The sequence below is a fragment of the Lactuca virosa genome, chromosome 3 (assembly GCF_052849685.1).
Source record: "Lactuca virosa cultivar CGN04683 chromosome 3, Lactuca_virosa_CGN04683_v6, whole genome shotgun sequence".
NCBI lineage: Eukaryota > Viridiplantae > Streptophyta > Magnoliopsida > Asterales > Asteraceae > Lactuca > Lactuca virosa.
In genome coordinates this window covers 38,380,373-38,395,386 of record NC_136428.1, presented here as the reverse complement: position 1 = coordinate 38,395,386, position 15,014 = coordinate 38,380,373, and the positions used below count along the sequence as shown (strand labels likewise).

Genomic DNA, 15,014 nt, shown 5'->3' with positions numbered 1-15,014 from the left:
CATTGTAAATTGCAATGTATGTATGTTTTAATCTTTTGATTATGCGTAATATTTTTTTTGTATGTAAAAACTTTTAAAATTAGCAACAATTTTTTTTCCAAAAATTAAAGACAAATTTAAAGATGTAGTTGTTATAATGAAACAAATTATATGAAGTTAATATGTGCTTGTACCTAGTAATGTTTACATTTTATCTAGTTATTCGATTTTCAACATGAAGATCACATAGCGGAGATAACATGTCGGAACATTAATACATGTCTCGCTTAGATACCTCGTAGTGGGAATTCTATGCAACAAAACTCACCATATCAACACATTAGATCTTTATAGTAGTGAGGTGTCGGCAATGTCATATCTCCTTTGTTTTGGTGATATCATTTTGCCGTGTATACGTGTATATCAAGGTCACTTAGTCAAATTCCAACTCCATATCATAGAGATTGATTTTAGGGGTAAATGCTAGAAATAGCAATGTACTAAGATTCACTTCATTCACTCCGAACATATCTCTTGGATAACAAATCATTGTATATGCATTTAACAATCAATACAACTAAACCACTTGGGTTGTGGTGACTTGGTAAGACATGTAGAAGATATGGTGGATAACCTATTGACCTATGTTCAAATCATGACACTACTCAACTCCTGTGACCATGAAAGTTCGTCTGTAGTAACTCAAGGACATGAGGCATAGACTCATGTTCACAGTGGGGGATTCACCGGTGCGCTAAAGTTGGCCCGGTAACCCTCGTTAGGGAAGTTCCTTTTAAAAAAACAATCAACACAACTACACTAAATAACATAGTTGGTTAATTATATGGGCACCAAAATAATCATATTTTGGAAATTTGCTATAACAATATTGATTATTTCGCCCCCATATGTGGGATTACTACATACGAAATTACCGAAACAAACTCATGGATTTAAGAAATCAGTTTAATATGCTCTTTCGGTTGGAAATCGATAAAAACTGTAGGGTGATGGATCATTTTCAGAAAGGCAGTTGGGTGTGGAACTGGAGTTGTGATATTATGGCAGGTACATTACAGAGTCAGTTTAATGACTTGTTGAGTAACTTAATGCAAATAAACATTAATTCTACTCTGGATCGATGGTGGTGGGACTTAAGTGGTGATGAGGAGTTCTCAGATGCTATTACTATGAAACGTATAAACCATTTGGTTTTATCGGAGATGGATATGGTTACCAGATGGTGAAGATGCGTTTCTAAGAAGGTAAACATTTTTCTCTGGCAAGGCATGCATGATTGTTTACCAACTTGCCTAAATCTTTCGAAAAAGGCGTATATTTGCAACATATCTCTTGTCCAATTTGTAATCTAGGAGTGGAATCTAGTGACGTTATGTTCACGTGTCAAATTGCTTCAGTTGAGAGAGGTGGTGTGATATTTGATTCCCAACGTGATGAATATACGAGAATTGCTCTCCTGGCTCAATGATGTTACAATGTTAAGAAAAAATAAGAGAAGATTAAATACGGTAATGCTTACTACGTGGTGGATAATTTGTTAGTTATGAAACAAAGTTTTGTTCGATTATTGTACTATGTAGGACATAATTTTTGATAATATTGTTTTACTTTTTTTTTCTTAGTTCAAGCATAGACGCTTTATAAATGTAAATTTAAATTTTCTTCTATAATTTTCTAGAAGTGTGAATATTTAACTTCGTTAAGAAAAATAACTAAGGTTTTTATCTACAATTTTCTCTAATTATTGGTAGTCTCCTCAAACAAAGCAAAAGAAACACACATGAATGATGAATGGAGTGTTTAGTCATCCATTAACATGCAAGTTGTTAACAAAATTGTCATTACTTCACATCAACACCACCACTTTACCTTTTAATTTATTTAATTTATGTTAGATTTATGGGCATGTAGGAAAGTATTTCAAAAAGTAGTATGATGTCGGCCATGACAATTCAAAATAATTATATATTGTAGGTTCCTTCAAGTTTCTAGTACTTATATTTTCTTATTTTAACAAAAAAAAAATAGAAAACTATATATAATGTTTGATAATTCGAATGCTTTTGTTATGATTTCTTGGTAGATTGCTAGGTATGTTCAAGAAGTTTTCAAAATACGATAATGAAATATGTTACGCAAGAAAACAACAGGAAACATAAAAGGACACAAGGATTTAATGTAGTTCCGTCGATTTGACCTATATTCACGGACAATTACTAGCAACTCTTCTGTAATCAATTACAAACTGTTTCTAAAGTGATAACAATAGAATCCTAACAACGAATATTTATAACCGTAAAAGTCAAACAGCTATATGGTCGAGCCCATGTACACGAGAATTCGAATAACCAAAAAGGTCCATACTGCGGGGGACTCCACCCCCACATCCCCCATGAGATAAGTGTTTGTCATGTACAACTTAGAGTCCGTTGATATATGGGGTCGGATTATCCATTCGGGTCATTAAATTCCAAGTCATGCATTAACAAAATATTTACAATAACTCAAATATACATATGAATAATCAAATATACAGTATACAGGCAACATTCAACACATACGTAAAGTTGACGCTATGGCCAAATGGACACACCGCCCTTGTGTGTGTCATGGTGATTTGTAGCACCGGTAATATGTTGCAACACAATTAAAAAATTTGACTGTTGCCCATTTTTGACCTTTCATATTTTTTAGACAAAACCTCATAAATGATTCTTATGGTTTCCCGAAATCTGGGATATAGTCCTCAAGTTAAAAAAAAAAAAAAAAAAAACCTTCATAGATGGTGAATGTGGTTTTCAATTTATATCATCGTTGGTCCCTCACCCACCTAAAAAGACTTTATACCCTTTTTATTTTTCTAGATTTAACTTTAAGTAAAGTTATTAAAGCCGGAAAGACAAAATAAAAAAGCCATCTTGGGCCGACATCTATCTCTCTCTTGTACATGACGGAAACGCAGATCAAGAACTCGGTTTTGGTTTTTGGTTCACACACTTCTTGCATGATTTCTTATTCATACATACATCTTGCACACTTTTTAATTCGATTTTCGAGCTTTGATGAACACAAGTTCTTCGACACAAAACACGTACACATCTTGCACAATATCTTTATGTGATGAAAATTTAGTTATTGGGTTCTTGAGTTCTAGCTAAGTTTTCTTGAGTTCTTAGGTTCCAAAAACATGAAGATATGGGTAAGATTTATTTAGTGTTTCTCATAGGCATTTGATCGAACAAATAGAGCGAATTTCTAACAAACAACACTTAAATTGAAATCACGACAAGTTACTATTGAGGATTATAGATGAAAGAGATTTCTTGAGTTACTGAACACACACCTACATATGAAACTGTAACACCCCGATTTACAGGAATGAGATTTTAAGGGATTTTATGCACTTAAGAAAGCATACTCGACGAGTTGGGAGTCCCCAACTCGTCGTGTAGAAACTCATATGGCCACGTGGATTATGAAGCCTACTCGACGAGTTGGAGGACCAACTCGACGAGTTGAGGCTGTGCATGAAAACCCTAATTTTTAGGGTTTGCACCCTATTTAAAGGACCTTAAGTCCTCTCTCCAGCCTCCCTTACCACCCTATCGTCCAGAAGAAAACCCTAAACGAGCTAACCTTCCATTTTGAGTGTGTACAAGGCTAAAGAGTGTGTGTTTGGTGCATTTCTTGAAGAAACTTGAAGGTTAGGAGCTTGGAACGAGAAGGAGCTTATAGATCTGGCATCTACTCAGTTGTAGCAACCGTTTGAAGGTAAAATCCACTACCTTGATCACTTGTTTGTTAGATCTCTCCATTAGAGAGTTTATGGTCATTTCTAGCTTCTTCTTGAGTCATTTTTGGTTTTGAGCATGCTTTGAAGCTAAGACTTTGGACCTGGACACCACTAGGCCCCTTAGGCCTAAAGACTCGAGCTTTATCAAGCTTTGGCCACCTTCCATGCCTTAAACCCCTTTGTTAAGCCTTGTTTTAGCAAGTTAGCCCCTTAATGTCATGCATGGACGTAAAGCTTGCAACTTTACGTAGTATCTCATCCCTAGAAGACTAGATCTACAGTTTGGAGCATTGGTTTCGTTTAAAAGCATCTGAATGAGAAAAAAGGGTTGAAGGAACTCGACGAGTTCGTTAGGGTTTTCCCGCTTCTGGATTCTGAGTGAACTCGGCGAGTTGGTGAGATAACTCGACGAGTGGTTAGGGTTTTCCTCGATCTTCTAGACACTGCATGGACTCAACGAGTTGTTTTGGCAACTCGGCGAGTTGACTTGAGTTTTCACAGGTTGTCCGAGTTTTGAAGGAACTCGACGAGTCAGTAGCTGCACTCGACGAGTTAGGTCAGTATGGACTGTTGACCTTGACTGTTGACTTTGACTTTGACCAAGTTTGACTTCAGAGGGTATTTTGGTAATTTGGGTCTTGATAGAATTTGCCCTATGGTAGTTGTAGGTGTTGGAGTTTGGAGCTGTCTTTTGGGAGATTGACATTATCATCCAGTGCTACTTGCGAGGTGAGTTCTTCTCACTATATCAACAGGGTCTAAGGCACCAAGGCCGACCCTTTTTGGATTGTATCCTGGTTATAGGATGATGCTATGTTAGTGATCTGTTAGATCTATATCCTGGTTATAGGATGATGTTATGTTAGTGATCTGTTAGATCGGTATCCTGGTATATAGGATGATGCTATGATTAGTGATCCGTTAGATTTGTATGACTATCTGTACATGTTAGCTAGCGTATGATATTTATGTGTTGATTGTGTGATTGGGGGTGGGTTGAGGCGTTCCTTCTTTGTGCTCTAGGCCAACATACCCAGGGCGGCCCGGATATACTGCAGACCCGTCAGGGCTTAATAGTCAGGCCGAAGGCCCAGAGAACGGTCCAGACAGGTTGAAGGCCCGGAAGGGCAGACCAGACATGCTGAAGGTTCTGAGAGTGGGCCAGATAGACTGAAGGCCTGGTGAGGGCGGTCCAGTCATACTGAAGACTCTGAGAGTGGACCAGGTAGACTGAAGGCCCGGTGAGGGCGGACCAGTCGTATTGTAGACTCTATATATGCATGTTGTTTGTATGATATTATTATGGTTTGTATGACGTTGGTATTTTGGGGGAACTCACTAAGCTTCGAGCTTACAGTTGTTGATTTTGCTTCAGGTACTTCAGATGATCTCGGGAAGGCGAAGGCTTCATCGTGCACCTCCTCACATTTTATGATTTTGATTTCTGGGATACTCTGATATGGAACTATTTTGAAAACATTTTTTAATAAATAATGGTTTTTTGAATGCTTGAAAAAGTTTTAAATTGGCTTGAATTTTATGGATGTTACAGAAACAATTTGAGTCTCTTTAGACATGAGTTTTTGGAGTAAATATCAAAGATCGGATATGTATCATGTGAGTCTGCGACATGAGCATGAGCATAGACTCATTTTACTATTCAACAGAATTAAAGTCAAAGAGCAGTAAATTTAGAAATTCAGAATTCCATTGTTCTTACATTTTTCTAGCAACTATAACATGGATTCATCATCGCTGAATGCTAATCTATGTTATGCAAACCCTAACTCCAATGGAGGCTTCGACAGACGACAACGACGACGATGATAGAGGAAATCAATGGTGAGTAGTGCGGTGGTGGTTTGGCAATTGGCAGAGTAGATCATGGCAGACTTGTGAGGGAGGTGAAAGTTTAGTGTTCATCCCTAGAATCTGGTTCTTTTTAAATAAAAGAGAAAAGGAAAGGGATAAGAGAAAAAGAAGAAGAAAGTGAGATGAGGACAATCACAGGGGCAGTTTCTGGGTTCGTGATTTTTGATACATTTGTTTTCTTAACTTTGTGTGTATGTGTGTGTTAAAGAAGACGAAATTAGAGAATCTAGATGAAGATTTAGTTCAAGAATACGATATATATATATATATATATATATATATATATATATATATATATATATATATATAGAGAGAGAGAGAGAGAGAGATGAAGCCAAGATGGGTTTTTTATTTTGTTTTTCTTTTTTTAATAACTTTAATTAAAATTAAATCTAAAAAACAATGTAACATCCGTTTTTAGGTATCAATTGTTTAGCGTTTAATTATTTCAAGTTTGATGTTTGGGGTTTTATGATTGACTCTTGGAAGAAGAAGGAGGTGGTCATTTCTTATTGATTGAGTTTGTTGTTGTTGAGAGTTGATCTTCTAAGCATTTTTAGGCTTCTGAAATGTATAAAGTTCATATATTTCTCCTTATTTGGTTGTTGTGCATGCTTAGAGGTCCCTTTTTGATCTTTGGAGGAAGATTCTTGGAGTTTTGAGAAACTACAAGACCTTGGATTGTATTAGTGAAGGTTTATGGACATTATGGTCCCATAAAGTTGAGTGCTTGAACCCAAATCAGCCATGCAAGGAATTCTAGGTCATTTTGTCCCTTGTAGTGTTAGGGTTAAAGATCTAGTGTAACATCCCAAAATCACAATAAATTTAAACTTTTCAAAACAACCCATTTACTAAAAAGAAGTGTTTACAAAACCATTGTTTCCAAAACATTATTTAAAATCAAAGTCTCCCAAGATCCAATTAATCATTAAACCAATGATGTGTATGCTCACACCTTCTCCTTGCCATTGTCCTCTGAAGTACCTGAAATAAAACTAAAACGGTAAGCCAACGCTTAGTGAGTTCCCCCAAAGTACCAACACACCACATAACAAGCAAGCATGAAAACATGAGAAGCCAGCCTGACTGGAACGTCTCGCAGGGCCTACAACCTATCTCGTGGTGACTTTTTAATTGAAATTCACTGTCAACTTCATGATCAACATGGTCACCTTGTGATTCAGAAGCCGGTTCATGCTCTTGCTCATCAAGCATATTTTCCAATTCATCATAATTAAGTTCTCCTTCCCACTCTTCTTCAACCACCCAAAATCCTGTCTTATCAATATTTTCATAGTCAACAGGATCGTAAGACCTCATATCAACCTTCAATCTACAAAAACATTCACAAAAATCTCAAATATAACTTGATCATTTTATGGCATAGTATATCTTAGGAAGATACCATACCTATTTTGTAAACGCAAGTTGTAATGAACAAATACAAGATCATTTAGCCTTTGATGTTCCAACCTATTCCTGCATTTCGTGTGAATCCTTTCAAATACACTCCAATTACGTTCGCAACCGGAAGAAGATGCGGTTTGACTTAATATTCTAATAGCAAACTTTTGCAAAACTGGAATATCTCCGCCAAATAACTTCCACCACTCATCTACAAAAGAGATAGTTAGCAAAAAAAATATATTAGAAAATACAATATTTTATATATAATAATAACACATTAAATTTAAATCATACCTGGACGAGTAAGATTACGAGATGCAACGACACTAGATCTACCAAAGGTACCTTCAGCATCACGAAACCTGTCTAAATTCAATGTAATATTTAAAACGTCGTCACCTTTAAAAGTCTTCTCACCCATTTCAAGAATGCCTTGAAACACCTCATTCTTCTTAGAAAGATTTTCATGATCATATTGAAAAACGGGATTCAACCAATAAGCCGCACAATAAATACTTTTTCTTAACATCCTATCCCAACGACTATCAGTTATCTTAGTGTAAGGCCTGTATAATTCCTTCTTCTTCTTAAACAATTCCTTAACCCCTCTTCTTGTCCGATGCATTCCCTCGTAAACATAACCAATTGCAGGTTTTTCATCCGAATCACATAACTGCAAAAGCTTTAACAAAGGATTCATTACTTTCACTGTAATCAAACAATTCTTCTAAAAGATTTCATTCAAGACAATCTATTTACATTCAACCACATTTCCCACTTTCAACATCTTCTTAAACTCACTAGATATGACCATTTCTTGTAAATCTGCATTATGGTTATACAAACTTTACAATGCCATGAACACGGTACCATACCGAGTAGCACCTGGACGGATGATTTCTTTCCAACCGGGTCTTTTTCTTAACCAAATCAAGGGCCACTTATGATTATAAACGAAAACAGTAACCCTCGATGCAAGATTGACCAAACTTTTCACATTATCCAATTCTAAAAGATCCTTTAATACAAGATTAAGACAATGCGTTGCACATGGAGACCAAGCAATAGAATGATATCTTTCACATAACTTAGTACCAACAAGCTTGTAATTAGCAGCATTATCACTTACCATTTGAACCACATTTTCTTCTCTTACCATTTCAACAATCTCAGCAAACAAATTACACAAATTTATAGCATTGCTCTCTATATCAGATGCATCAATAGATTTAAGAAACGATATCCCTTTCGGACAATAAACCAAGAAATTAATCAAATGTCGTTGCGAAATATCCCTCCACCCATCACTCATAATTGTGAAACCAATATCAACCCATTGACTTCTAAAAGAATCAATTAACAATGAAACTGACTTTTTTGCATCTGTCAATAAATTAACCCTCAGAACATGATAATTAGGTGCTTTCTACCCATAACCAATACTTGCTACTTTATCTACCATAAGTTGAAAAAAAGGAGAGTTGCAAGCATTCATAGGTATACATGCATCATAAAACCACATAGCAATAGCTAAATCCACATCATGTATTTTTGCCTTACTTTGCATTCCAGATTTGATAGTGGGTTGGGAAGGATCATTTATTCCTATCGTAAAAAATGGATGCAAGTTTGAAGTAGATTTCCTTTTTCCTTTTTTCACAGTTGACATTTCTTTTTCCTCCATCTCTTCATCATCATCCAAGATAGTAACACTAGTGGTATGTTTTTCTTTTTGGGCAGTCTCTTTCAATTTCCCTTGCATAGTAAACCGAACTTCTGGACTAACTTTTAGGCATGATACTACCTCACCTTTAATACCGACAAGATGTTTCTTAACCCAGTTTATTCCACCACCACCTATAACTTTTTGACAAAAATTACATATCTATGCCTTTTTCCCCTTCTCATCAACGACTTGAGTTACCTGTTCCCATGATATATCCGTCTTTGTTCGTACATTTGATTGAACCGAAGAATGGGATTGAGATTGAGATTGTGCTTGTAATGGTTCTTCTTCCCTTGATTCCATATTTAACTGCATTGAAAAGCAATGTTATAATCAATAAACATATGTCAATTGGATCCTAATTACATAATCTACACAATCAGAAACCTTGAAACAATGATCAATTAACAATAAATAATTTGTAAACTAACCAAAACTGTCACTTGTTTCAAAAGAAAATAGGTTTAAAAAAAAGCTAATTAGAGGCAATGATGAATAATCAGTAAACTAACCAAAACCTTGAAACATTGATTTCAGTCCATAATGAAACTGGTTTCACAGTCGATAGGAGAAGAAAAGAAAACAGGTTTCAGAAGATGAAATTGGAAAAGAAAAAGATGAAACAGAAAGAACCGATTGTTGATAGGAGAAGTCGAGAAGAAAGCATGTTAATCGACTGGAGAACGAGAGAAGAAACACCCACCTTTGTTGATGTCGCTGATTGTTTTGCAGTCGCTGATGTTGCTGATTTGTAGTAGGAAGAACCGAAGTTGTTTTTGGTGTTCGCTACATGTATCCTACTATCCAAGACCTATTAAAACTGGTCAATCTGGTTTTAACCGGTTCTAAATAAACGGTTCGACTGTGGTTTAGGGGAAACCCGGCTGGTTCGATCCGGTCCGTATTTTTACAAAAAGTTGTTCTCAATTGACCCGCCTTCTACCACGGGTGACGGTCTAACCGGTTGAACCGGATGGGTCCACCCGGGTTTTAAAACATTGGATCAAACTACCCAAAATACCCTTAAGTCAAACTTGGTCAACCCTATTCAAAGTCAATGGTCTAAGGTCCAAAAGTCATCAAGTCTTCACAGCGGGTTACGACCAGCGTAATACTAGAGTATGACCAACATACTCTAATGTTGACCAAAAAGCGGGAAGCTGACCGCGTATGCGCAGCGTAACTCCAGGTACACCCAACGTACGCTGCCCGGTCCCAAAACTCCATTAAGAGCTTAATCTATTAAGCCCTTACGCCCAAAACTCAGATCCAAGTCCAAAATGATGTTCTAAGTCATAAAGTTTCCAACTTTATGACTTTTCATGGCTATAAAGTGTCCAATACCAAAAACCTTAACTCCTTAACCCATTAAGACTTCCTAGTTCATGCATGAAAGGATAATAACGACCAAGAACCCATTTTTATGACTCAAGCTACTCCAAAACCTCTGAAAGGACAGCTCATGAAGTCTAGAGTAGACCATACTCAAGAACACTAAGCAAAAGGGACCAAAATGCATGAAACTTAACCACAACAAGAACTAAGAGCAATATTCACTAAGGTCAAAGCTTTTTACCTCCAAATGATGTGTAAGGGGAGGTACTTATGGATCTAAGCTCCCTTTGAGTCCCCAAGATGATTCCACCACCTTCCCCTTCCTTCAAGGTCACCAAAAACACACACACAAGGTCAAAATGTCTACACAAGAGGTTATGGTTTGCAAAGGTCGGGATGAGTGATGGAGGCTGGTGTAAGGAAAGTTCTTGAGGCTATAGAGTGGATTAAATAGTGCATAACTCCAAACATTATGGTTTTCATCTAGTCCGAGTACGCCCAACGTACACTAGGAGTACGCCAAGTGTACTCCTAAACGACAACTTTTTCTTTCATCGACCTTACGACCAGGGTACTCATGCAGGGTGCTTTTCTTCCTTAAGTGCCATATGAGACCAATTCGCAAACAAAACTCATTCTAAGGGTCAAAATGCAAACAATTCCCATACTAAGGGGCTAAAAGGTAGATACTTGAAAATTTAGATGTTACAGTTCTCCCCCACTTAAATCAAACTTCATCCTCGAAGTCCGTTGCTGCAACTAACCCAGGGTAGTGTTCCCACATCTCCACCTCGGGCCACTCAGACGGTCCTCCCCAGAACCCGATCCAAACTAAAAGTCAGCTCATCCAGGCGTCTGTCTTCCCATACTATCCTTAACCCAATCTTAACGAAACTCACGCACCCCGAACAATAACGAATCTTTGACCCGCTAACTTTCAACACTGAAGAAAACCATCACAATTCTCCCAAAATTCGAAAATCCAATACCTTGACTGACTCTTAAGCAAGTAAAACTATCTCGGAACGTAGTTATTACGACTTCTCTTTACAATCCGAAGCATACGAAACCTTTCCAACCCTGACTTACCTTGCTGATACCACTGGGAATCATGACTCCTGGCCATTTACTGCTGTTGAACCCTTCATCCGAAAACAAGGCGACTCCTAACATGAGCATCAGCTAGATAACCACTATAGGTAAATACATACAATGCCAACATATTCTACAACTTCCTAGCTATAGGACCGAACTTCTAGTGAGAACCACAGAGCCAAGGACTCTCAAAGCTACAATCACCGAATCAACTCTATCAATATGCTTCCAGAGACCGGGAACCCATCATATCTAGACTTCAAACCCATATTCCAGGACTGATATTCATCCATTCAATGAACTCACCCCTTGTCTTTGACTGAGAACACATCCAAACACCGAGAATGAAGTACTCAAAACAAATTGATCGAGAATTTCAACCAATTCCAAATTCATAATATGTACCAAAAACCTTAAATAAACCCTTGACTCCCTGACACGCCATTACCAACCACTTCTCCTATGAGCAAAGATGATCAATCCAAGAATTTTCACATTGCATCCAACCCTTATCAGCTCAGGTGTACCCCCACCTGGAAAATCACTCGAGACATTCACAATGAACTTCATGACTCGAGACTCCATAACCGATACCCAACCTTGGTAACCAAACCCCCACTAGCGGCTTGCGAACAAATGGGATTTATAATGCAAACACTCTGCAAGAGACTTTCTAATGCATGACCGATACTCCTAACAACCCTTAACTACTCACTTTATCCAAACCAGCTGGTTCGCGAGTCTCCCAACTTCCAACAATGCACCAAAACCAAAAATACCACAATCAAAAGAAATAAACAATCAAGATCACTGGGCCCACAACCTACATATGGAATGCTCCCAGTATTACACCGATCTTGTTGACATTCCATCATTCACCTGGAAACTCACAACCAACACCACGGGGCCTAAAGATACTCAAACTCATTCCACCTCCTTTCATGAACCCAATCAACGTCCCTCTCAACGCTAATCGAGCGTAACAATGCCATACTCTTTTTCAAAGCACAATTCCTTTCACCGTACAAGCTGCTAGGAACACAAAATCCGACAAAAACATGGCCGCACACGACCTGAGAATAGGATAAACGGTCGTACTCTTGTTTCAATTCAAATGCTATAACCCAAATAAGAACCATGCATATAATTCGAAAAAATTGCTACATTGTTATCTTGTCCAGCCCACATACAACCCTCACGACAATATCTAATGAACTTACCACAATACACACCCTTAGGGAACCTATAACCTTACTCATAAGGGGAGAAGTACCAGAGTTCTAACGAAATTACGAACCTCAATCATTAACAGAAGACATACTCATGAACGATCGAAACAAGATCTCATACCTTGAATGAGACTGAACATACCCCATCAATATGTAACTATCTTGGTAAAACCTTTAAGTTATCCAGAAATGCTACTAAGACTCTAGTCGGATCCATCCAAATACCAACTCGTCACGCACAACATGCCAAACATTAGATTTCACGCATATCTAATGTCCCGTCTGGAAAACTAAGCAACACTGTCCCAAATTTTAGACTCCCAATAATCAAGGACATCTTCCAAACTCGAGCCGAACTTGACGATAGGTTGATGAATCCGTTGAACTTCAACTGATACAGCTCAAACTTTCGAACAATCCGTTAAACATACATGTCTCTAAAACTGATTTACCGATCGACATCTGCCCAATCTAGACTGTAAATAGAAATCCTTACAACAAGTTGACAAGTCCCTCAACAACTGATACTCAAACTGAGTGAGCCTAGCGCCTCGTCATCTATTCATTGGTATCCCAAAAAGGAACCAATGGCTACAACGAGATCATTGACCAACTACACCTGCTACGAGACAACTCATGTATTTACTGGACACATACATCCGATAGCCACTTGCTCTACACCCCCGCCTTGACCAAGTCTTAGACCGAAATCCTGCATATCCGCACCGCAGATCCCTATGAACCATTATTACGACACCATAAACTCGAACAAATCGATGATCCTTTAAGAAGAATACCTAGTTCTCCCCCACTTAGGGTTCGAACGACGCTCACTAGTGTTATAACAAAACCATATCTCAAACGGGCCCAACCAGGTACAAACCATCCCTGACTCTTGGAATGTATAACACACGCAAGATGATATTCCAGATATGGACCAAGCAAACCCTGATTGCTTTGGATCTATGTTTTCAGATAAAGACCTCAGAAAATTTTTCGACCATAACTTCCTTTTGTTGGGTTTTGTATACTACAACATCCTATGGTGCAGATACAACCCTAATTGCTTAGGATCTATGTTTTCTCTAATTATACATGCAATATTGTTTCCAAAGAATGAAGCCTACAACTAGCATACAATTGACATAAACAACATAGAATTGAGTTATAGAATTACCTCTTTGTTGTAGCTTGTGGTTTTGGCCTTCAAGAACTTAGCACCTCAAATGTGATGCCTCAAATGGTTCACAAACACCATGAACAAATAGAGGACTTTTGAGAGAGAGATTAGAGACTCCAAAATCGGTTATGATTCTCTTAGAATACATAGGTGTATAATTTTGGCTAAGGGATAACTCATATATAGTGTAGGATTCCAAGAGTCATGGGTAAACCCTAATGCATACACTTGGGTTATGATCCATATTTCATGTGGGATAACTCTTCATGGATACTTACATAAAACTTAGCCCAACATGGATCAATAGCCCAAGCACTATATATATATATATATATATATATATATATATATATATATATATATATATATATATATATATATATATATATATATATATATATATATATCACTGATTTACATAATCAGTCCCTGTTAATTTAATTAGTCTCTTTTGATCACTAAATTAATTCTTGATCAATACTAATTAAATATTATGATTTCATATTAATATATTATACTTGTAATATATTAATAAATCATAAATAACCTCTTTCTCAAATATCCATCCTATCAGATTGTTCTGGTGCAGGCAACCCAAATGAACCATGCTACTCTCGGGTCATGTACATACCAATTATAGTTATGGGCTTAGATACCTAATCCAACAGTCTCCCACTTGGATAATTCTAATAACTATTATTGCAAGTACGCCTCCAAAATCCCGACTAGCAATTATAGCTCTTAAAAGTCGTTGTCGAACTCTGACCTAGTCAATGACGCGTCCATTAGATAAGGGATCATATATTCCTCCATTCTACAAGATATCATATGGACTGCGACATGGATTATAATCATTCTCTCTGTCCATCTGTTGTTTCCTGATTTTCGATTTATGACAACTGACTAATTGAACAAATCAAATTAGCCCATGCTTGGCCAAGCGTTTAGGGTGTCATTACTAAATCATCGAAGGGCCCACAGATATCGCTTTTATCCCTCTAAGGGTAAAAGGAATGGATGAACTTCGACTCATATGCTTGCTATATTAATCATCAAATCACACACAACAATGCGTTTTATAACACCAAGTTACTTGTGCGTTTACGCATCATCAATGTGCAATCGATTTGTAAGCTACAACACACATGTCTCTGTTTTAAGAATATAAGATATTATCGTCTCACAATCACTCGTGATAAAATCCATGAAGTGATTCAGATGAGCGTGAGTTTAATCCAATACTCGAATCTTATTCCAGAAGTACTCATGAACACTGCAACAAACTTGTGCTATGTCTAAAACACCTAGACAATCTACAGTCAGATTCATGATAGTCTTGCCTTAATACCTATTTCCAAAGCATGATCGACTGTG

At 37.3% G+C, this 15,014-nt stretch overlaps 1 protein-coding gene across 1 annotated transcript; it reads right to left on the bottom strand.

The window, feature by feature from the left end:
- Positions 1–6,617: 6,617 nt before the first annotated feature.
- LOC145163423 (uncharacterized) lies at positions 6,618–11,262 on the bottom strand. The gene is made up of 9 exons (XM_079082261.1): positions 11,226–11,262; positions 9,000–9,110; positions 8,579–8,932; positions 7,961–8,458; positions 7,835–7,900; positions 7,370–7,783; positions 7,079–7,283; positions 6,814–7,001; positions 6,618–6,652 (listed from the first exon to the last, which is right to left on the bottom strand). The coding sequence occupies exons 1-9, from the start codon at positions 11,260–11,262 to the stop codon at positions 6,618–6,620; spliced, it is 1,908 nt and encodes a 635-aa protein (XP_078938387.1).
- Between the last annotated feature and the right edge of the window lie 3,752 nt (positions 11,263–15,014).

Coding starts and splice junctions, on each gene's coding strand:
- LOC145163423 (XM_079082261.1), bottom strand. CDS start 11,262: ATGGCCAGGAGTCATGATTCCCAGTGGTATCAGCAAG. Junction 9,111..11,225: donor TTCCCAGTGGTATCAGCAAG/GTAAGTCAGGGT, acceptor TTTTCAATGCAG/TTAAATATGGAATCAAGGGA. Junction 7,284..7,369: donor TCGTAATCTTACTCGTCCAG/GTATGATTTAAA, acceptor TCTCTTTTGTAG/ATGAGTGGTGGAAGTTATTT.